This window comes from Eptesicus fuscus, chromosome 19 (assembly GCF_027574615.1).
Source record: "Eptesicus fuscus isolate TK198812 chromosome 19, DD_ASM_mEF_20220401, whole genome shotgun sequence".
Classification (NCBI taxonomy): domain Eukaryota; kingdom Metazoa; phylum Chordata; class Mammalia; order Chiroptera; family Vespertilionidae; genus Eptesicus; species Eptesicus fuscus.
This window is the reverse complement of record NC_072491.1, coordinates 23,840,973-23,864,218: the sequence shown is the minus strand read 5'-3', so window position 1 is coordinate 23,864,218 and position 23,246 is coordinate 23,840,973. Positions and strand designations below refer to the sequence as shown.

At 40.0% G+C, this 23,246-nt stretch overlaps 1 protein-coding gene and 1 long non-coding RNA gene across 2 annotated transcripts; both read left to right on the top strand.

The window, feature by feature from the left end:
• Positions 1-99: 99 nt before the first annotated feature.
• On the top strand, positions 100-3,036 carry LOC129147272 (uncharacterized). Its single transcript, XR_008554650.1, has 3 exons — positions 100-255; positions 2,785-2,829; positions 2,941-3,036. It is a non-coding gene; the product is annotated as an uncharacterized LOC129147272 (long non-coding RNA).
• An 11,409-nt stretch (positions 3,037-14,445) lies between these two features.
• On the top strand, positions 14,446-19,073 carry LOC103287719 (E3 ubiquitin-protein ligase RLIM-like). The gene is made up of 3 exons (XM_054708749.1): positions 14,446-14,683; positions 15,940-16,119; positions 17,332-19,073. The coding sequence occupies exons 1-3, from the start codon at positions 14,446-14,448 to the stop codon at positions 18,951-18,953; spliced, it is 2,040 nt and encodes a 679-aa protein (XP_054564724.1). The 3' UTR covers positions 18,954-19,073.
• Positions 19,074-23,246: the final 4,173 nt, after the last annotated feature.

The following is a 23,246-nucleotide window of genomic DNA, read 5'->3' as shown; positions in this document are numbered from 1 at the left end:
ATCACTGGGGACGGGACGCACATGCGCAGTTATGGGCTAGACTCAGAGTTAAAAGTTTACACCGCGTTCGGCGCGTTACTGGCAGGCAGTCAGCCTTTCAAAGATTGGCCATATAATGAGTCAGTGGTAATATCAAGCCTTAATATGTTACAGGCACTAGTCTAAGTAATTTAACCTATATTCGTCTCTTCAATGTTTTTAATTCCCAAGTGAGGCAAGGAAAGGGATGGAAGTATATTGGACAACTATGCGCAGGTTTGTACTGGTTATCTTACTCTAAAGAAATGAAATATTAAATACCTTTACGAAGGGCACGTGGTTCTTTAGTGTCAGAACCATCGCTGGAACCCTTAAATGCAAATGTTCTTGTGACTTAACCTCCCCACCACCCACCCCCCCAACTACTCTCAATCAGGAGCCAAACTGTCAGGGCAGAGTCCCACTGTTTTGCATCTCCTCCTCCCCTTAAGACCCTCCTGAGTCGCCCACATAAGGTATGGTGGGAGGAACCATCCAGAGCTTCGTTTTCTGGTCCTAACCCAAGCCCATTTGACTTCTAACAACTACCCACGAAAGCTGGGTTTAGCTTTCAAACTGTCAAATAGGTTGGCAGGACTAGATTGATTTTAAGAACCCCCCTTTTTTAAAAAATATATATATATATTTTTTTCTTGATTTCAGAGAGGAAGGGAGAGGGAGAGAGAGATAGAAACATCAATGATGAGAGAGAATCATTGATTGGCTGCCTCCTGCACGCCCCCCACTGGGGATTGAGCCTGCAACCCTGGCATATGCCCTGACCGGGAATCAAACCGGTGACCTCTTGGTTCCTGGGTCGACGCTCAACTGCTGAGCTACACCCGGCTGGGCTAGAACCCCCTTTTTTAAAAAAATATATTTTATTGATTTCTTTACAGAGAGGAAGGGAGAGGGATAGAGAGTTAGAAACATCCATGAGAGAGAAACATCAATCAGCTGCCTCCTGCACACCCCCTTATTGGGGATGTGCCCGCAACCAAGGTACATGCCCTTGACCAGAATCGAACCTGGGACCCTTCAGTCCGCAGACCGACGCTCTATCCACTGAGCCAATCCCGTTAGGGCTTAAGAACCCTTTTTATGTCTATAGTTTCTGAGGCAGGAAGACTGCATACTGGGCTAGTAACAGGAAGGTACAGAGCTGACGGAGTGTTTAGAAATTACTTGGTCGACTTGATTAATGAAGAGAGTGAATTAGAAAAATTTGAGTTCCCCCGTGGCTAATTGCCAAGTATCCGCTTCAGTTCAAGGCAAAATAACCAAAGAATGGGGAGTATAGAATTTTGCAGTTTTGTCCTCACCTGGAATCTGTCCCAGCTCTAAGTTTTGGCTAAAGATGGAGAGAAAGAACCAACACAGAAAAATGATTTACAAAGTGATTGAGATGTATTATTTGTACTTGGGGGTTTTATTTGAAGATATAGATTTATGGAATTGGAACTAAGATATTCTATAATGTCCTGATTCCCAGCACAACATCACTTAGATGACTGCTTTCATTTAACAGAAAATAAATTTAGGAATTGGAAGCCATGAAGAGTTATTATAGGATTGGGCTTGTGGTTCTTGAGTATAATTACTCACTACTTTCCAATCTGAATCCCCTCTTTATTCCTGTGTGCCAAACCCCCATTCTAACTATACATCCACCACAGAAATCATACCATTCCAGCCCTGAAAAACAGTTAAAACATTTATAAAAATAGGCTCACAGATTTATCTTCCAGCTCCATCACATTGGCCATATTTCCCTACTGAGAAAAATGTGGTCCAGGACTAAGAATTTGAGTCATATTCTAATTTTTAAAAATTTACTAAACTAGAGCATAACTTTTTTCAAGCTCTATGTTTATAACAGTGCCATTTGCACACCTGACCCTTATTTTGCAAACATGAACACAGTGTATAAGGGTGAAGATCAAGTTTCAAACAGTTTTCTATTATATCAGTGTTTCTCAAAACGTGATCCTGAGACAGAAAAAGATCTTGGTGTGCTGGTTTAAAATGCCCATTTCTTTCTTTCTTTCTTTCTTTTCTTTTCTTTTCTTTTATTTTATTTTATTTTATTTTATTTTATTTTATTTTATTTTATTTTATTTTATTTTATTTTATTTTTGGTTAACCCTCACCCAAGGATATTTTTCCAATGATCTTTTAGGGAGAGTGGAAGAGAGGGAAAGACAGAGAAATATCAATGTGAGAGAAACACATTGATTGGTTGCCACCTGCACACGTCCTGGCCAAAGCCTGGGCCAGGGAGGAGCCTACAACCAAGGTACATGCCCTTGACCGGAATTGAACCCGGGACCCTAACCCTAATCCACTGAGCCAAACCAGCTAGGGCTAAAATGCCCATTTCTGATTCAGAATAAGTATTGAGGGAGAGGAATACTATTTAGAGAGGAAGCGACATTTATTTACAATTTCCCCAAGTCATTATTATGTATATTAGTGTTTCTGAATGACCGCTTTCAGTAAAGCATCATTGTTTATCCAATATAATATGTTTATTAAGTAGTCCACTGAACACTTTTTGGCCTGATGCCAAATAACCTAGTATGACCACAACCAAGGCAGAAACCAAATATGGCCATTATTAGATGATGTATTTGGATATAAGTTTAAATCTGAGATTTTACTTTGAAATTACTATAATATTATTATGAAAAAGTTTAATTGTTTGTTTGCTTTATGGCACAGGATCAATAATGTCTCAGGATTAATAGCTGCTAGTTCTTTTCTCAGGTCACTACACAGGACATTTTCTATGCCAAACAGATGGTCAGCTAGGTAGGTAGGGAATTGACTTTTGTTCTTTATTTTTTCATACTCTTCATATTCTTTATTATGTCTGGATAAAATTTAATTTATAATGTGATGTTGTTGTACATGTTTTCGAAGGTTTTTCTTCATGAAATTTTGATGAAGCCAAGTTGACATGAGAATGACTTATTCCTGTAAGGTGTGACTAATTCCCAAACAAGACTTTTTCATGAAAGATTCATGGCCTAAATGTCATTTACCTATTTGTAAACAATAAATTCAATTCATGAAGTTTATTTGTTTAATTTCATAAATGCTAGAATACCAGATAATTCAGCAAAGATATATATTGTGATATTATTCTGCCTTATATTATATTTAAATACTTATAAACATTTAAGTATTTATAATTAACATTCATTAACTCAAAAAAAAGCAATGTTCTTCCTAATGTTATCTAGCTAGTACATTAAATAAAATACTTCTGTAAATAAATCTTTTAAAACAACTACAAATTACAAAAATAACACATGCCTATTATAACAAGTGGAACAATGGAACAGCACAAAGATATTCATCTGTTCTCCCATTGCCCAAATAACACATGTTGACAACCTACTGTGTATTTTTCCATATTCATTTACTTATACAGTTGACCCTTGAACAACTGGGGGTTAGGGGTTCCAACTCCCACACAGTTGAAAATCTGTGTATAATTTTTGAATCCTCAAAATCTTAATTATGATTGTCCCTTGATATCCACAGGAGACTCCCCAACCCCCTTCAGATACCAAAATCTGCAGATGCTCAAGTCCCTTATATAAAATGACGTAGAACAATTGCACACACTCGCCTCTGCAAACGTGTGGATTCCCAAATGCAGATGGAAAATGCTGGTTTTGATCCATGGTTGGTTGAGTCCTGGAATTAGAAACCTGGGGAAAAAGAGGGCTGACTGTCTATTTACTGAAAAAAATCCACATATAAGTATACCCACGCAGTTTAAACCTGTGTTGTTCAAGAGTCAACTGTTTATCATTTGCATATGTATATGCATACATATGTAGAGATTTTTGTCACCCTATATTATTTTAAAAATCGAACCATATTTTATCACTTCTATTCACTTTTCTTTTTTCACCCAACAATCCTTGGGGAATTAGCATAGCTCTCATTCATTAGTTTTAATGGCTACATGAAATTTCCTACAAAAGCACCACATAATGGAAATGTGGTGCAAACTGTGAATTGCCACCCAATATCTCATCTCTTCTTTTTAGTAACAGAACCCTGATTTTATTCTGAACAGTAATGTGCCAGAAAAAGAGAATCCATTTCCCAGTGTCTGTGCAGTGAAAAGTATATGATGTAGTTATAGCCAATGCTATGAAAGTGTTACAAGGGACTTCTGGAAAGGCTGCTTAAAGAAGCCGGCTTAGCTTGATGATGGGCATTTTTCCCCTACCCGCTTCCTTCCTACTCCCTGGAGTTGGATGTGATGAATGGAACCCTAGCAGCCCATTGTAGACCATGAGGTAGTCTAGACTCTAGAGCAGTGATGGAGAACCTATGACACGCGTGTCAGCACTGACACGCGTAGCCATTTTTGATGACACGCGGCCGCATGCCGAGGATGAAACATTTGCTGCTCCTGAGGATGAAACATTTGCGACTAGAGTCTTGTAGTTTTTTCCTCAAAGTGACACACTACCCGAGTTATGCTCAGTTTTTTGGCGAAGTTTGACACACCAAGCTCAAAAGGTTGCCCATCACTGCTCTAGAGGATGGCGACCTCCTTCTTCTTCGTCTCCTTCTCCTTCTCCTCCTCCCCCTCCTCCTCCTCCCCCTCTTTCTCTTCCTCCCCCTCTCCTCCCTCCCCCTCCCTCCCTTTTCCTCCTCCTCCCCCTCCTCCCCCTTCCTTCTCCTCCTCCTCCTCCTCCTCCTCCTCCTCCCCCTTCCTTCTCCTCCTCTTCCTCCTCCTCCCCCTCCCTTCCTCCTCCTCCTCCCCTCCCTTTCTCCTCTTCTTTCTCCTCCTCCTCCTCCTCCCTCTCCCTTCCTCCTCCTCCTCCCCTCCCTTTCTCCTCTTCTTTCTCCTCCTCCTCCTCCTCCCCCTCCTTTTCTCCTCCTCCTCCTCCCCCTCCTCCTCCTCCTCCTCTTCCTCCTCCTCCTCCCCTCCCTTTCTCCTCTTCTTTCTCCTCCTCCTCCTCCTCCCCCTCCTTTTCTCCCCCTCCTCCTCCTCCCCCTCTTTCTCTTCCTCCCCCTCCTCCTCCTCCCCCCCCTCCTCCTCCTCCAAGGATAAACCTACATTGACACATTCAATTTCTTTTATATGCAGCCAAACCCAATCCTAATTGATAAAGTTAAAACTACTTGCCACAATTAGAGAATTTCATGCTAACAGATGTTTTCCATGAAACTTTGAAGTTAGTGTTTGCCAATACAATTGCCTTTTCTTTGAATAGGTTCAAAGCCCTAGTTTATAAGTTTTCTGTTAAAGGTAGAATACTTTCTCAAAGAAAAATAAACTAATTCCTTTTTATATACTCTAGAAGCTATCTTCACATTTGTTTCTTTTGAAAGTATAAACAATTTGATTTGAGCTGGGAATGTTAGTGAGATGTATCTCCTGTTGAGAAACGATAGTTAAATATGAAATACCCCAGCTGCTTGGGCAAAAGAAACATCAAGGAAATATTAGTGTAATTAGTGACAATCCAGTTGTCAATGAAAGCAAGCAAGACTTTCTGTCCGTTGGTCCAGCTGGTACTGCCCCTCTTACTGCAGGTAAATGACCACCGAGAAACTGTCTCTTAGGAAAAAAGTTTCAAGGGAAGTCTGTTTGTCAAAAATATTTCTAAACCAGACAGTAACCGGATCAGACGACAGTTGTCATATGGCTGTAAAATCAGACTAGCAACTTTTCTTGCTATAATAGTTTATTTGAACGAAATCACCCAGAGACCAAGTGAAGTAAGTCGAAAGGAATTTAGTAGTTCACTATCACAGATCTGAATAGTGCTCTCCACTGGGATTTTACAACATGTTTAATGGTAATAATTAAAATGGTAACACGAACTCTTAGAGAGGAGCAAAAACTTTAGAAGTGGCAGCAATGAGCAAAATGTTTTACTTTGATGCATAACAAACTGCCATTTGAAATTTAATTAAATAATAACTGAAACTGGTCATATGTAAGGGGCCTTTTATTTTAACCTATCAAAGCATTTTAGAAGATTAATGAATTCTTATAAAATTACTCTAGGTAAGCAAATATTATTACTATTACTTAAAGGAGTTTAAAAATTAAAAATTAGGTCAGATTATGGCATTAAAAGGATTTTCTAAAAACACCCTTTATTTATATTGAACAAAATGTTGGAGACAACCCTTTCACTCTTGGTTTCATATATATTTTTAAGCAGCAGGAGGACTTCAGGGCAGAAACTGAACGTCTGGTGGCAAGAAATTAAACAGGCTTTCAATAATCCAGTAGAATATTATTTCAAAGTCTCATACTTATTATTGAATTTCACCAATACGAGGTTTTAATTTCATGATATTATACTAAATAAAGTTCCTCTTAGAATCTGAGCAAATGTTTTCAATGCAAGGTCACTTTGTTTTAATATTAGTTGTAAGTCATAAATCAAAATACCAGGATGAGGAGGTCAAATGTCGTTTTTAAAATTATTATTTTAGCAAATATATAGAAAATACCCACATGCTGAGTCGTATGTATGAATACTTTTTCTTTTTGTTGGCTCCCTTTTCACCCTCCCTAATGTTCCTTTCATAATACTGAACAAATCACTTAGCCTTTCCAAGTGTAACTTCTTGTAGTCTCATTCCACATAAGTACACAGAAGGAGGCATGTGACTCAAATTGATCCCAATTAGACTAAAGAGAAATACTTCCTTTTTCCATGGTCAAGGGAGAGGTTTTCTTTTTCTTGCAATAAACATTTTTTTAAAAGTGCCTTGTGTCCATTGTTACTGGCAGGTATTTTGAGATTATGGGGTAGTCTATCTGTGGACAGAACCAAAACATTGCAGAAGACAGAGTCAAGAGAATCATAAAGATATGAAACTGGAGTTGTTATGCTGCTTTGTTTGGAGTATGCTCTCCTCTAGACATTTAGTTATGTGATAGAGTACATCCCCTTCTTGTTTAAAGTGATTTCCCCCCCATTTATTTTGTTACTTGTAGCCTGAAGCATATTAACTAATGGAATATTTGTTAAATCTAGGCAAACAAAATATGTATTTAAAATGATAGTCTTACCTTTTTGATACCTTTGTTTTAAAGAAATTTAAGATGCTCTGTGTATACTCTTGTTTTATCCTTATTGTGAAGAGGCTGGGATGTAGAAGTAGCTGTTGCAATTAGCTGCTTTCAACTGTCTCCCAAAGGAGTCTTTTCCACTCAAGTTCAATATTAAGCAAAGTGTTCAGTGTTTTAAGCCAAATGATTCTCTTTGGTCAAATGAATATTTATGGACTTCTAAAAAAGTATAGTAATTGAATCCAGAATTTTAGTTTTGGCCTATTTATATGTTGTTTCTTCTGGCTTTGCTTGCATCTAGTTTTTGTTTCTTAGACATGGCTCATTAATTGTGATGGCGCCATATATTTCTTGGGCAGGGGTGATGGGAAAGTTATTGCCATTTCATACTATTCCCGCAGAGCAGGAGTTTCTGACCTCCTTCTCGTGAGTGAGTAGTGTTGGATAGTAGACTTCAACCTGTTAACTTGTGACTCCCTAAAGCAGAAGGGATTAATCTAATGTTTTAGAAGCTCCAGTAACCATCACATAACACTCTCTCTTTCTCCAGAGAAAAAAAGATCTCTGTGCTCCTTCCTAGAAAATAATCAACACAAGAGCTAAAAATGCAATCTCATACTTAAAACTTTTATTGAATACTAGAGGCCCGGTGCACTGATTCAAGCACCACTGGGGTCCCTCAGCCTGGCCTGCCCCCTCTCGAAATCCAGGATCCCTCGGGGGATGTTGGATAGCCAGTTTCGGCCGGATCCCCGCAGTCCTGATCCAGACAGGAGGGAGCCCGATCCTGTGCATTGAGCATCTGTCCCCTGGTGGTCAGTGCATGTCATAGTGACTGGTCGACTGGTCATTCAGCCACGTAGGCTATTATATATATATATAGATGGTTCTTCCTTGCTTCCTTTGTTTCTAATGGGTACCTGAGCAGAACCACCCCCTGGGTCATATGCCATGAATACAGTTACTTCCCAAGGAGACAGTAGTTAGAAAAGTCAGATTACTTTCCACCCTTTTCCTTCACACCAGATGCTAAGTTGGTCCTATGGAGGCTGGCTGGGAGCTCTGAGCAGTAGTGCTCTATGTCTATTGAAACACCACTGAGAGCAGAGCAGGCTCAGCTCAGGTCCAAGGCTGTCAGGTGTTCAAAGGTACCTTGCCTTCCACAGAGATCTGGAAGCAGGCAACAACTGAATAGGAATAAATGGACATTTTGATAAATTCTTGGGCTCCTCTTTGATGTCTTGACTCCTTTTATTGCATTAAAGATACTTCGGTAAGTGTCAGCCAAGCAAGGAGAAGCAGCTCCAGCGCTGACTGGTTCGAAGGCATGGAATGGTCCAGTGTGACATTCACTGGGCTGTTTCCCCTGTGGGTAGAGTTACTGTGCCCCAAAAGCAGAACCAGGGAGACTGTTTATTTCATTGTGTTCACTCAGGTATGGCAGGCTATCCTTTGCTTCCTGTCTCCATGCAGTACTCACCCATGGGTAGGGCCCACAGCTTGCTTTGGAAGGCCCTCACCATCCTTTCTCTTATTGCATCTGACTAAATTTGAAATTATTTTCAGCAAATACGGAAGGACATTGAAAACTTCAGCTCAAACATATTGTTGGGAAATGGTAAATTTATTTTATCCACCAACTGAATATCAACAGTGAAATTAATACCCACAATAACAAACTGCATTTTGTGGGGTGGCAGAAGTACAACTTTATAGTTGTGACCAACCTTTTTTGGGTGAGAGAATATATTCAGCATTCTGCTTTAATCTGTTATTTTAGTTCATTAGATTACTTAATCTGTTCTGCATGCTTTATGTTTATTTTGCTCTTATTTTTCTAGGATCTTCAAGAGGGAGCTTAGGTTATTGATTTGAGACTTTTCCTCTTTTATAATGTTTGCATTGAGCTATAAACTTCCCTCTCAGCACTCATGTAGCTGTTTCCCATGCATTTTGACATTTTATATCTTCATATTCATTCAGTTCACTGTGTGTGTATGTGTGTGTGTGTGTGTGTGTGTGTTTACATTTCCTTCAAGACTTCCTCACTGACCAATGGGTTATTAGAAGTATGTTGTTTAGTTTCCAAGTATTTGCAAATTTTTTTGTTATCTTTACATTTTGACTTATATTTTGAATCCATTGTGGTTAGAGAACATATTCTGAATGATTTCACTGCTTTTAGTTTGTTGATAGCTCAGGATATGATCTGTATATTCCATGGACATTTAAAAAGACTGTGTAGCCCAGCTGGTGTTGCTCAGTGGTTGAGCATTGATCTATGAACCAGGAGGTCATAGTTTGATTCCCTGTCAGGGCACATGCCTGTGTTGTGGGCTCAATCCCCAGTAGGGGTGTGCAGGAGGGCAGCCGATCAATGATTCGCTCTCATCATTGAGGTTTCTATCTCTTTCTCCCTCTCCCCTTCTCTCTGAAATAAATAAAAATATATTTAAAAAAGAATGTGTATTCTGTTTTTGGGTAGAATGTTTTATAAATGTTGATTAGATCCTACTGGTTGATGTTATTTACTTTATACAGTATTCTTGTTTTCTTTCTAGTTGTTCTGTTAACTGTTGAGAGAGGGAAATTGATATCTCCAACTGTGATGGTGGAATTGTTTATTTGTCCTTTGAGTTTTATGAATCTTTCTTCACATAAATTCAATTTTGTTGTTGGGGCTTACACATTTAGGATTGCTAGGTAGTTTTGGTAATTGACCATTTTACCGTTATAAAATGTCTTCCTCTGTCTCTGGTGATTTTCTTTGCTCTGAATTCTTCTTTATCTGATAATAATCTGTCTATTCCTGCTTTTTTTTTTTTTTTATTAATGTTGGCATGATATCTTTTTCCTATCATTTTACTTTCATTATGCCTTTATCATTATATTTGAAGTGAGTTTCTTTTAGACAGCCTACGGTTAGGTCATTTTTATCCATTCAACCAATAGTTGTCTTTTAATTGGTATATTTAGAACAGTTATAATAATATAATTATTAATATATTTAGACTTAAGACTGCTATTTTGTGTTTTTTTTCTATTCTCTCTCATTTTATTTGTTTTCTTTTTATTGCATTTTGTGGTTATTGAATATTCTTTAAATTTTCATATTGATTTATCTAGAATGTTTTTAGTGTAGCCCTTTGTAAAACTTCTTAGTGGTTTCTTAGGTATTATATTAGATTTGAATAACTTATTAGTTTACTGTTAAGTCATTTCACCAGTTTAAGTGAAGTATAGAAACTTTACCTTCATATGCCCATTAACCAACTGTTTTTTTCAACTGTTTTTTAATTATGTAATTGTTTTAAATATTCTACATATATTTAGAACCACATTTGATACTGTTATAATTTTTGCATTTTTAATATTTTTATTGATTTCAGAGAGGAAGGGAGAGGGAGAGAGAGATAGAAACATCAATGATGAGAGAGAATTATTGATCGGCCGCCTCCTGCATGTCCCCTCCTGGGGATCAAGCCCGCAACCCGGGCATGTGCCCTTGACTGGAATCAAGCCAGAGACCCTTCAGTTTGCAGGTTGATGCTCTATCCACTGAGCCAAACAGGCTAGGGCTAATTTTTGTTTTTATAAATTTTTGCTAATTTCATAGAATAGACAACAGCCAATGAGTCTTACATGGAAAATTTGTTTAAAATTACTTTTTGATATCTAATTAGATTACTGATTATATCACTCTCCTGTTGCAATTATTATGTTCCTTCCAAGCATAAGTGATGAACATCCTTCATAACCTTATATTAAAAAAATGAAATACAATGTTTACAAGATCTAAAAATCCTATGGCACAACTAGCTTCACATATAAGTCAATTTTTTTCTTATGTATCTGGCTCTTTTCCTGTTTTGTTTTCCTCTGTCGCTTTTTGTTGATTTTCTTCATTCTCATGTACACAGGATAGCCATGAGCATCTTTATATTGTCCTATTACCAGCTTAGCAACCATAGTGAAAATGACTTCTCATTTTAGTTAACATCTCAAATTTAGCTTTTAAATGTACTTTAGGTCACAGCCCATGCTTAAACAATTACCATAACCAGAAATTTGAGATAAGTTAATTGGACATGGCTGCATCATGTGTTCTTCCTTTAGCCATGACAATGAATTCAATTAACCTAAACAAACAGGGCTAAGATTGGAGAATTGGGTTTTCTCCCAGGAAAATCAGGGTCTTATTATCATAAGTATTTTAGGTGGATGCTAAGCAGGCAAAAACAAAAATTCACTGTTTTTTCTTTTAATAATAGATAGTGTTCTCTCTCTCTTTTTTTTTTAATATATTTTATAGATTTTTTACAGAGAGGAAGAGAGAGGGATAGAGAGCCAGAAACATCGATGAGAGAGAAACATCGATCAGCTGCCTCTTGCACACCCCCTACTGGGGATGTGCCCACAACCAAGGTACATGCCCTTGACTGGAATCAAACCTGGGACCCTTGAGTCCGCAGGCCGACGCTCTATCCACTGAGCCAAACCGGTCTCAGCTCACTGTTTTTTCTTAAAATAAAACATCTTAACCAGTGTCCTATTTCTTATAGGGGAAAAAAAAAACACACCTCAATTTATACTCTGTGTCAATTATTCCTTGTGGGATTAATTTCAAAACATTTCCACCTCAGCCCACAAATGGTGGCCACAGTTACCCAAATAAGCTAAGGTCTCTTAAGTCTATTCCTTTGTCTGACATAGTCTCTCTTCACCAACACATACCCACCTGCCACTCTTCATCTGTAGAAACTCACAATAATATTTAAAGATTCAGGATTAAATGTAATATCACTATGAACATTTCCCAAATCCCATTAAATAATCATCAGACAGTTCTCACACTTACACAATACTACATAAATAAATCTATTACAGCATATATTGTATTTTGATAGTTTCCATGTGATGTCTCCCTCACCTGGACTGTGAATTACCTGGGAGTACAGACTGCTGTAACAGTTAACATATCTCTGAAGGCTAGGGTGGTAACTGATTCAGTTTATGTTTGATGATTTAATTATTAAATAAATCAAATGAATAATGTCTCAAATTTAGCAGCCAAATATTGTCTTTCCACGAACAACCTGAATGAAGGATTTCCAAGCAAGTGTTAAGTTCTAGTAGTCCAGAAACTCTGAGAGGTCTCCTTCAGATAGGATTGCAAATGAGCATCATTTTTACCAAGCCACCCTGGCTGCACTAACGTACATGGAATAAAATCAGCAAAGGTCAGCATGAATTATGGCAGGCAAAGTAACTATTGTGGATCTGTTTAAAAAGTGTCTGTGATGATCTGGCTAGTTTTGTTTAAGTAATATTTATAATACTGATGAGAAAAAAAAGAGCCGAAACCGGTTTGGCTCAGTGGATAGAGCGTCAGCCTGCGGACTCAAGGGTCCCAGGTTCGATTCCGGTCAAGGGCATGTACCTTGGTTGCGGGCACATCCCCAATAGGGGGTTGTGCAAGAGGCAGCTGATCGATGTTTCTCTCTCATCGATGTTTCTAACTCTCTATCCCTCTCTCTTCCTCTCTGTAAAAAATCAATAAAATATATTTAAAAAAAAAAAAAAGAAACTGGATGCATTTGTGGAGAATTCCTTAAGGGATTCTTTGCATGTGAGAAAACCAGCCAAATTTGTAATTAATGTTTTGGGGTTTTTTTTTTTTGGTTTTTTTTGTAAACAGAATCTTGAAGTGCTACCATAGTCAGCTAGTTATTGATGGGAAAGGAAGCAAAGGGGGAGACATCGTTGAGCATGTTCAGCTGGGAAGCAGAGGCCTGATTGCTTCACCAGGAAGCTACAGCTTGACACCCCAAGAAATTGCAGCATTGTCCCTCCAAGGGATTAAACCCCTCACTTCCCTCCTCCAGTACTAGATTGTGTGTGTGGTGGGGGAGCATGGGGCGATAGGGACATGCTCAGTAAAAGGAAAAATGGCACAGGGGCGTTGCTCGACCATAGAGGCCCGTCAATCTAACCTGGGAGCTGACTGGTTATTTTGAAAAGCTCTGGTTCCTCCCAAGCCTGAGCATACCTAATTCCAGGTGAGCAAAGCTCTCTCTCTTTTGCTCGTGACCCATGCTTGTTCAACCGCTCGCCTGTTCTCTCTCCATAGTCATGTGGTCTTGAGCCATGCAGACTCCAAACACAGGCCCCCAGTGGGAGCCTGGATACCACAGCACAGCAATGGATTGCAGCCAGGAACACAAGCTAAGTTAGCTGAATGCTGGACTGAAAAGCTTTCATATGGCACAGAACCTCTGGACATAGACTCTATTCCTGGCCCTGGTTTTCCATGGCAAGATGGACAGAGATGGAACATTGGGGAACTTCTTTAATTTTGCCTCCTGAATTAATTTTGCCATCAGACCTCATCCTTTCTTGAGGGTCCCTGGAAATGCTTTTCCTCATGACACTGTAAGAACCCCACCGCCATCCACAACAGAAGAGTTGTGTAATACAAGATGAAGGCTTTATAAAAGGGAGAGGACCCAGTTGGACAGTCAGCTAGAGGCCCTGGTGAAATATAAAACGATGTGGGCTTTCTCAGTGAGTATCTAGGATTTAAGGAATTATGAGGAGAAAAGACAGACATCCCGTGGCACCTGAAAATGAAAACTGTTGCACTAGGATGACTTTGGCAAGGCATTATTTTTTAACCCTCACCCGAGGTATTTTTCCATTGATTTTTAGAGAGAGTGGAAGAGAGAGGGAAAGACAGAAACACATCAATTGGTTGCCTCCTGCACGTGCCCTGACCAGGGCCCAGGCTGCAACTGAGGTACGTGCCCTTGATCAGAATGGAACGCGGGACCCTTTGGTCTGCAGACTAACACTCTATCCACTGAGCCAAACCGGCTAGGGCAGAATGGCATTTGAAAGAGGCTGTCCTATAGACTGTAACTAGCTGCATCTGGAGTCTATAATTTAACATACAAATAACTAGAGCTTATCAGAGCCTGAAAAGTCTCCCGAAAGCCTGAGAGTAGGTTCACGTGGGTTAAAGGAGGTGAAGGACTGGGCTGGGTACACAATAAGCCCTTGTCAACATTTGCTGGTTTGGACTGAAATGAAACCTAACCTGAATGAGGTCCCAATTTGGTAACAATGGCGAAGATCATGGTTGCCTAGGCAACAATGACTAGAATGCTTGGTATAAAGGTGGGTCTCAACAGTTGACTCACCAGCAGCTGCACAATTGTAGCGGCAGGCGAGGTGAGAGAAACATAAGCTGAGGTGGATCGGTGGATCGACTGAGTTGTATCCTAACACCGAAGCAGGAAGTGTTTGTTTGTGTATCACCATCATTTTGTAAGAGTCTGATAATTTTCCACTTGTTCATCAAGATGGAAAACTCAGATTCTGGCGATGATGGAGATGAATCTGCGGCGCAGCGCAGAAGTCAGAAGAACCGATTAGCTCGGGATTTCTATCGATTTGTAAATAACCTGAGTGAAGACGAGTACAAGCTTATGAAGGGTAACAATTTGCTAGGCAACCCAGGTGAAAGTACAGAAGAAGAGTTGCGGAGAAGACTTCACCTAGTTAAAGAAAACCTACCGGGCAACTCAGGTGAAAATACAGGTATACTTTGTGAGGGGAATAGGATGGGATGGATAAGGAACTTCATAACAGTGAATGTCAACCAGAGATTATACAGAGTGGCACAAATTAATTTGGTGCTAAGTAACTTCTCAAAAAACAAACAAACAAACAAACAAACCACAAACCTAGCATTTACTCATTTTTGGTGAGAATGTCAAGCACTCCCCCCCGCCCCTGAATTCACATTTGGGTGGTTTTATTTATGAATAGCCTATTGATATTTTCCTTGGTTGTCCACTTCAATAGAAAATTCCTCCTTCTACCTGAATTATTTTTTTCTATATAGACATATGACTTCCTCACCAGCAAAAAACAAGTATTTCATAGTCTAATCAAGTAGTTTTCAATTGGGGGCATTTTACAATACCTAAATATATTTTTGGCATCCGGTGGGCAGTGGCTAGGAATGCTGCCCAGCATTTCCACAATGCACAGGATAGCTCCCTAAAGAATTGTATAGTGCCCAAATGTCAGTAGGGTTAAGGTTGAAAAACCCTGCTCTAACCTCAGGGCTGATGGTTCTCTCCCAGTGGGAAGTAGAGACTTTTACTATGTAATGAAGAGGATACTGAAATAGTTTGGTTCTTGAACATGATCCTATATGCACTATGCTAGGTTTAGTCTACTCATTTATCTAACCTTCAATTTCATGTCAATTCAAAATACTAGTAACATTAATAAGTATTCCAATACTTTTAAACCTATAAACCTTCTTTATATTTGGGTAATGGCTATAAGAGTCTTATATTTTAAAACAACTTTATATATTACCAAAAGCACTTAAGTCAAAAGCCTAGAAGTAATGTGGACTAATGAGAATTACATAATAATGTAAACTGAAGAACAATAACAAGCACTTTACCTTAACTGGTATTTGTCTTATTTAATTGCATTAGTAAATTTTGACAGTGGAGTGAAAAAACTGTTGTCTCTTGACATTCCTCTCTCAGGATATGTATATGATGAACTATTAAAAATAGAACTCCATATTAATTTTTAATAAAACAATACTCTAAAGTTATCTAGGATTATCTCTATCTTTCAGATAGAATTGAAACTTTCAATTTGCGGCATGGTTTACAAAATATTAATTCTATAAATGTAAAATTTGTTTACAAGATATGAGTATTTATCATCATTTTAGTTTGTTTTTGAAACAACGTTTCAGAGTGCTATCCTATGATGGCTCTGATCTTGGTATTTCCTTTCTGTGCTCCCCATTTTTTTGTTAACAGGTGAAGGAAATTCTTCAGATGATGTGTCTAGCAGTGACTCTTTAATAGACTGGCTTATCTCTTTTGAACCAACTGAAAATGTGACAAGTGGGCAAAGAGAACCCCAACCTTGGAGAGAAGTGAGCCAGGTTAATCCTCCCAGTGATTTCAGATTCAGTTCTGGCAGTTCAAGTGTAGAGAGTAAATATGCACCATCTACAAGATTTCCCAGAGGACAAAGTGTGGAAAATGGTCACAATCACATGGCAAATCCACCATCTGAATCACAATTTACAAGACCATCTAAATCAGAACAAGGTACACCAGGGCCATCAATAAAAGTCCCACCGACTAGAGGTCAGAAAAGAGCAAGAAGCAGAAGCCCAGACCACAGTAGAACCAGAGCAAGAACTGAAAGTAGGTCACCTCCACGTTCATTGGGTCTAATTTCACAAAGCCCTCATCATAGTCAATCATCTCCAAAGAGTGGCTCTATAAGAGACCAGCTTAACTCTGTTGAGCAAACTAAAAATGTGTCATGTGGGCAAAGAGAACACCAACCTTGGAGAGAAGTGAGCCAGGCTAATCCACACTGTGATTTCAGATTCAGTTCTCGAAGTCCAAGTGCAGAGAATAAATATGCACCATCGACCAGACTTCCCAGAAGAGAGAATATGAAAAATAGCCACAGTCATGTGGAAAATACACCATCTGAATCAAGATTTACAAGACCATCTAAATCAGAACAAAGTACACCAGGGCTATCAATAAAAGTCCCACCTACTAGAGGTCAGAAAAGAGCAAGAAGCAGAAGCCCAGACCACAGTAGAACCAGAGCAAGAACTGAAAGTAGGTCACCTCCACGTTCATTGGGTCAAATTTCACAAAGCCCTCATCATAGTCAATCATCTCCAAAGAGTGGCTCTATAAGAGACCAGCTTAACTCTGTTGAGCAAACTAAAAATGTGTTATGTGGGCAAGGAGAACACCAACCTTGGAGAGAAGTGAGCCCGGCTAATCCACACCGTGATTTCGGATTCAGTTCTGGCAGTCCAAGTGCAGAGAATAAATATGCACCATCTACAAGACTTCCCAGAAGAGAAAATGTGGAAAATAGCCACAGTCACGTGGAAAACCCACGATCTGAGTCACGATTTACAAGACCATCTAAATCAGAACAAAGTACACCAAGGCCATCAATAAAAGTCCCACCGACTAGAGGTCAGAAAAGAGCAAGAAGCAGAAGCCCAGACCACAGTAGAACCAGAGCAAGAACTGAAAGTAGGTCACCTCCACGTTCAGTGGGTCAAATTTCACAAAGCCCTCATCATAGTCAATCATCTCCAAAGAGTGGCTCTATAAGAGACCAGCTGAACTCTGTTGAGCAAACTAAAAATGTGTTATGTGGGCAAGGAGAACACCAACCTTGGAGAGAAGTGAGCCCGGCTAATCCACACCGTGATTTCGGATTCAGTTCTGGCAGTCCAAGTGCAGAGAATAAATATGCACCATCTACAAGACTTCCCAGAAGAGAAAATGTGGAAAATAGCCACAGTCACGTGGAAAACCCACGATCTGAGTCACGATTTACAAGACCATCTAAATCAGAACAAAGTACACCAAGGCCATCAATAAAAGTCCCACCGACTAGAGGTCAGAAAAGAGCAAGAAGCAGAAGCCCAGACCACAGTAGAACCAGAGCAAGAACTGAAAGTAGGTCACCTCCACGTTCAGTGGGTGAACTTTTACAAAGATTCCACCACAGTGCATCATCTCCAACTTTTGAGCAGCCTTTCGTAGGTGAGACTGAGAGAGTTTTTAGATCTGGGCACAAAGAAACATCGAGACAGCGAACAGCTGCACTTGAATTGCAACACAGGCATCTTTGTGCAACGTCTGGGACAAGGAATGCTGTTCAAGGAGAATCTTCTCCAGACACAACTGGTGATGGTGAATCTTGTGGATTGAGACAGATATATCCAACAATATGCCTCTGTTGTGCAGGAGGACAAGTTCATCCTGTAGCATATTCTGAGAGAGACAGCATGACTAGTAGAACTCAAATAACATCTGAGATACCAAATAACACCGTCACTTTGGAAAGTGAACAAGGAGAACTTAGGCATATGTTTTCATATTATGAACAGGCAGATATGAGAGCTTATGTTAGTACCGTTGGAATTCCCATTTGTAGAATTTTAAGTACAGGTTTAAGTGATACAATATCCGGTGCAATTCAAAGCACATTAAGGCAGACAGTGACATATTTTAGTGACTCAAGTAATCTTATGGACAGTGAGAGTGATTTAGAGCCTAGGCAGTCAGCCCCAAGTCGATACATGGAAAGGGCAGAGTCACCCAATGGAAGGGATAGTTCCGATGGCAGAAGTTTTAGTTCCAACTCAAATTCTAGCTGTGATTCCTGTTTACATTCCACATTGACTTCTAGTTCAAACTCCAGTTACACATCCAGTTCCAGTTTCAGTCTGATGTCGAATTCCAGCTCCAGTCTGATGTCCAGTTCCAGCTCCAGTCTGATGTCGAATTCCAGCTCCAGTCTGATGTCCAGTTCCAGCTCCAGTCTGATGTCCAGTTCCAGCTCCAATCCGATGTCCAGTTCCAGCTCCTTCAGTGATGAAAATTCAGAAATCAGCACACTGTTCTCTGAAGGCAGTGATGAAAGAAGATTCTCACCACACTCATCAGAAACCTGGAGTGACAGTAGATCTATGACCCCAATAACGTCAGATGAAAGTGACTCTTGGGCCTCCCTTGATCAATTTTTTCTCTTGAATTATGATGATAACCATCCTACAGGGCTCAGCAAAGCAGAGATTGACAACTTGGCTATAAGACCTTTTGCTAAAAATGATACATTGAAAGTGTGTATCATTTGTATTACAGAGTACACAGAAGGCAACAAGCTTCGCATACTGCCTTGCTCCCATGAATATCATGTGCACTGTATTGATCGCTGGCTGTCTGACAACTCTACTTGTCCTATTTGTCGCAGGAAAGTAGTAGGTTCTTGTTAGAAAATTTTAATTGATATCTGAAATCTCAGCTATATAAACTGTTATAGTGATGGCTTATACCCACTTTTGGAGTGATGCTTAAATATAACAATCTGAATCTAATTGTGAATCTAAATGTAACAATTCACTGAACCACTGGTTCTTGAAGGAATTATTGTACTTTCCCAAATTTCTGTTTGAGAATAAAAGGAAATATATATATATATATTTCAAATTATTTTTTTACTTACATATTTTTTATTAAGTAACTAGAGGCCCAGTGCATGAAATTCGTGCACGGGGGGGGGGGGCGGGCGGTGGTCCCCTCAGCCCAGCCTGTACCCTCTCCAATCCGGGATCCCGCTCACAATCCGGGACCACTGGCTCCTAACTGCTCACTTGCCTGCCAGCCTGATCACCCCTTACTATCCCCCCTGCCGGCCTGGTTGCCCCCAACAGCCCCCCTCTGCTGACCTAGTCTCCCCTAACTGCCCCTCCGCTGGCCTGGTCACCTCTTACTGACTCCCCCTGCCAGCTGGTTGCCCCAACTGCCCCCCTCTGCCAACCTGGTTGCCCCATGCAGCCTGCTGTTCAGTCATTTGGTCATCCCTCACTAACCCCCTTGCCGGCCTGGTCGCCCCACGCAGCCTGCTGTTCAGTCGTTTGGTCGTCCCTCACTAACCCCATTGCTGGCCTGGTCGCCCCAGGTAGCCTGCTGGTCATTACTGTTAGGTAAATTTAGAATTCAGAGGACCAGGCCATTCATATGCAAAAGCCTCTACGCTCAGCTTGGATGGGGCAGAGTCTCAGGGCGGAGCAAACAACAATGGATTCCCATCAGCCCTGCCCTAAGAGGCCCCTGGTCTCAGTGTTCCGTGGTAATCACTGCAAGCACCTCTGAGAGAAAGCTGCCCTTGAGTTTTTCCCACTGACAGACAGTCCAGTTTCTCTCCATTTGAGTCTGGGTCCCCAGCGTCTCACCCGGAACTGAAGTTCAGAGCAGTTGGGAGCTTTTGTCTCCCTCCCGATTTTTTTTTTCTTCTCCCTCCTGATTGAGAAAGCCAACCGCGTACTCAGTTGCCAGCCCTCTCCGTGCACACGCCTTCGTACCTCTGCCTTCCACAGCTCCTGTGAGTCACAGTGTGCTTTTCTCTTTCCTTCTAGTTGTAGAATTTCCACTCAGCCATCCTTCCTGTGGTTCTGGATGATGTCCGTTTTGTCTTTTAGTTGTAGTTTTGAAATTGTGCAAAGCAGCAGTTTAGGTGTTTACCTATGCTGCCATCTTGGTGTCTCCCAAGATCCTTTTTAAAAAAAATATGTTTTTATTAATTTCAGAGAGAGGAAGCGAGAGAGAGTGAGAGAGATAGAAACATCAATGATTAGAGAGAATCATTGATCAGCTGCCTCCTGCATGCCCCCTACTGGGGATCGAGCCCTCAACCCCACATGTGCCCTGACCTGGAATTGAACCATGAACTCCAGGTTCATAGGTTGATGCTCAACCACACCGGCTAGGCAATACTTTTTTTTTCCAAATTATAAGAGAAAGTTTATTTAGAAAGTTATAGAGGTAGTAGAAGTGAGCCAGCTGGGCTGCACAGGCTCAGGAAACAAGTTACAGAAGCAATAGAAGGGCCATTGGAGCTTAGGAAAAAGAAAGGCAAAGGTAATGCACCTGGGAAGGGGAAGGGAAAGGTGTAGGCGTGCCCCTGAGAGGGAGAATACACTGAGAATAAAAGGAAATATTACAAAGACAAATAATATTGACCTGACAGTAAAAATTCATACTATAGCAAGTGACTGAATTTCTAGAAAAACTTAGCAGATACACTGGGTTGGGTTGATTCTTATTTCGTAAGAGAAATGTCTTAATATGACATAATCAACCCATATAGATCCTGGTAGTCTTATCTAGTCATGTAAATTCCAGACATCTATCTATAGCCATGCCCTTATATTGGATATGGATGCAAAGAAACAGGAACTCAGCCACAATAATTATGCAATATAGGAATTTATTGGAGTCACATAAGTCGTGATACATTCATAGAATGGTGTAAAAAGCTTTGAAAACCTCTTCCTCTCTCTCTCTCCAGCAGTTTACCACATCCTAATACTACCTTGACTTTTCTCCCATTCCCCACTACCAATGTATCAATCAGAGTCCTGGCTGAAAATTAACGACATGCTTGAAAAAATTGATGGAATAGCATTTAATGAAGAGACTACTTTTTATTTTATTTTATTTTTATTTATTTATTTTTTAAATATATTTTATTGATTTTTTACAGAGAGGAAGAGAGAGGGATAGAGAGTTAGAAACATCCATGAGAGAGAAACATCAATCAGCTGCCTCCTGCACACTCCCTTCTGGGGATGTGCCTGCAACCAAGGTACATGCCCTTGACTGGAATCGAACCCGGGACCCTTGAGTCCCCAGGCCGACGCTCTATCCACTGAGCCAAACTGGTTTCGGCTATTTTATTTTTTAAAGTATATTTTTATTGATTTCAGAGAGGAAAGGAGAGGGAGAGAGAGAGATAGAAACATCAATGATGAGAGAATCAATGATTGGCTGCCTCCTGCATGCCCCCAACTGGCGATTGAGCCCGCAACCTGGGCATGTGCCCTTGACTGGAATCGAACCTGGGACCTTTCAGTCCACAGGCCACACTCTATCCACTGAGCCAATCCAGCTAGGGCAAGAGACTACTTTTTAAAATGTGCAAGGAATGGAAGGAAAGCAAGAGATGATGAAGTACCCTGAGGCTAGCAACTGCGGGAAGCCTGTATTATCACTACTAGGCTTGAGGGGGCATACGAATTGCAACTCAGAATGTGCTGTAATTGTAACAGAAGGCCACCCAACAAGAGCTGTGACCTTAAATAGACAAATGGCAGCCACTGAGGGGGTTCATGGAAGTAAATACTCTTACCTTGCTTTCCTCCTGACTTATAACGTCCTGTTGGTAGTTCACATTGGCCAAATCCAATCTGAAGACACAGAGCAAGAGAGACTAGTTGAAAAAGCTATTAAAGGTCAGCCTCCTGGAATCACAGATCAGGGTAGAGAAGGATGGTGAGTGTATCTGAAGAGCAAATCAGAGACCACCTACCACAACCAGCATTCCCAACTCTCTTCAAACCCAGTCTGTCTATGCTTTCTTGCTGCTTCCTCGTGTTCTCTTAGACTCAGCAATTTAACAACCCTCTTAAATACTCCTCTCTTGTGTGATAGAGAGGACAAGTACATTTTATCTTTAGAAGTGATGTGAGAAACCCTTAGAACTCAATTCTCTTAAACATTGGTTTGCTGTGCTTGTAAACAACTAAAGAAAAAGGGCAGTATAGGTATTTCTTTTTTTTTAAAAAAATACATTTTTATTGATTTCAGAGAGGAAAGGAGATGGAGAGAGAGATAGAAACATCAATGATGAGAAAGAATCACTGATGGGCTGCCTCCTGCACGCCGCCCACTGGGGATTAAGCCCTCAACCTAGGCATGTGCCCTTGGCCGGAATCGAACCTGGGCTCCTTCAGTCTGAAGGCCAACACTCTATCCATTGAGCCAAACCAGCTAGGGCAGTATAGGTATTTCTTTAATTTTTGCCACATGAGTATATTTAAGTTTCAATATGTTTTTATATATAAGTTTAGTTCATATGATTATTTTAAAATAGATTCTTATTTCTTATAAAGGGTTTTATGGTTTATACAAGCCTCTTAATCTTTGGGCAAATGATCCCAAAGCACTTAGTTGCTGCTTGGAGTCTCATGCGCTGCAATCTGAAAGCCTTAAAAATAAAGCCCAAATTAAAACATGTCTACTAACTCAGTGTTAACTGTCCCCAGTAAAAATCAAAATATCACCCCAAATCATTATTTAAAATCAAATTTTAGAGTAGGCTTCCTTTCCAATCCAAACATAGTGAAGGATTTTTCTCCTAATGCAGCCTAAAAAACTCCCCCTTTTTTTTTGGAGGGGGGCAGGGAAAGGTATATTGGCCAGTCCAGAATATTTTACTTAAAAATTTCAATCCTGGTTTAGGTGAGAATACATTATATTAAGATCTAAAGTAATAATCATAATAGTCATAAATTGTGTGCAATATGAAACCTATATAACCTATATAAGTGTGGAGAGTGTTAAGTATAAACCAGCACTAAAAATTTAGTCAGAATAATTACTGACCTTTATTTTCTATATGAATTACTAGTAGCCATAGGAATTGCACAGAACTAGTAAAACATAAATGGGAAGTGGAGGTGAAGTTTTTAATGTGTCTTTGAGCTAGCATATTTTTCACACAGAAG

Excerpts from the sequence above, each read along its gene's own strand:
- LOC103287719 (XM_054708749.1), top strand. The coding sequence starts at position 14,446 with ATGGAAAACTCAGATTCTGGCGATGATGGAGATGAATCTGCGGCGCAG. Across the intron at positions 14,684-15,939 it reads CAACTCAGGTGAAAATACAG|GTGAAGGAAATTCTTCAGAT; the intron begins GTATACTTTGTG and ends TTTTGTTAACAG. Across the intron at positions 16,120-17,331 it reads TGGCAGTTCAAGTGTAGAGA|GAGAACACCAACCTTGGAGA; the intron begins GTAAATATGCAC and ends TATGTGGGCAAG.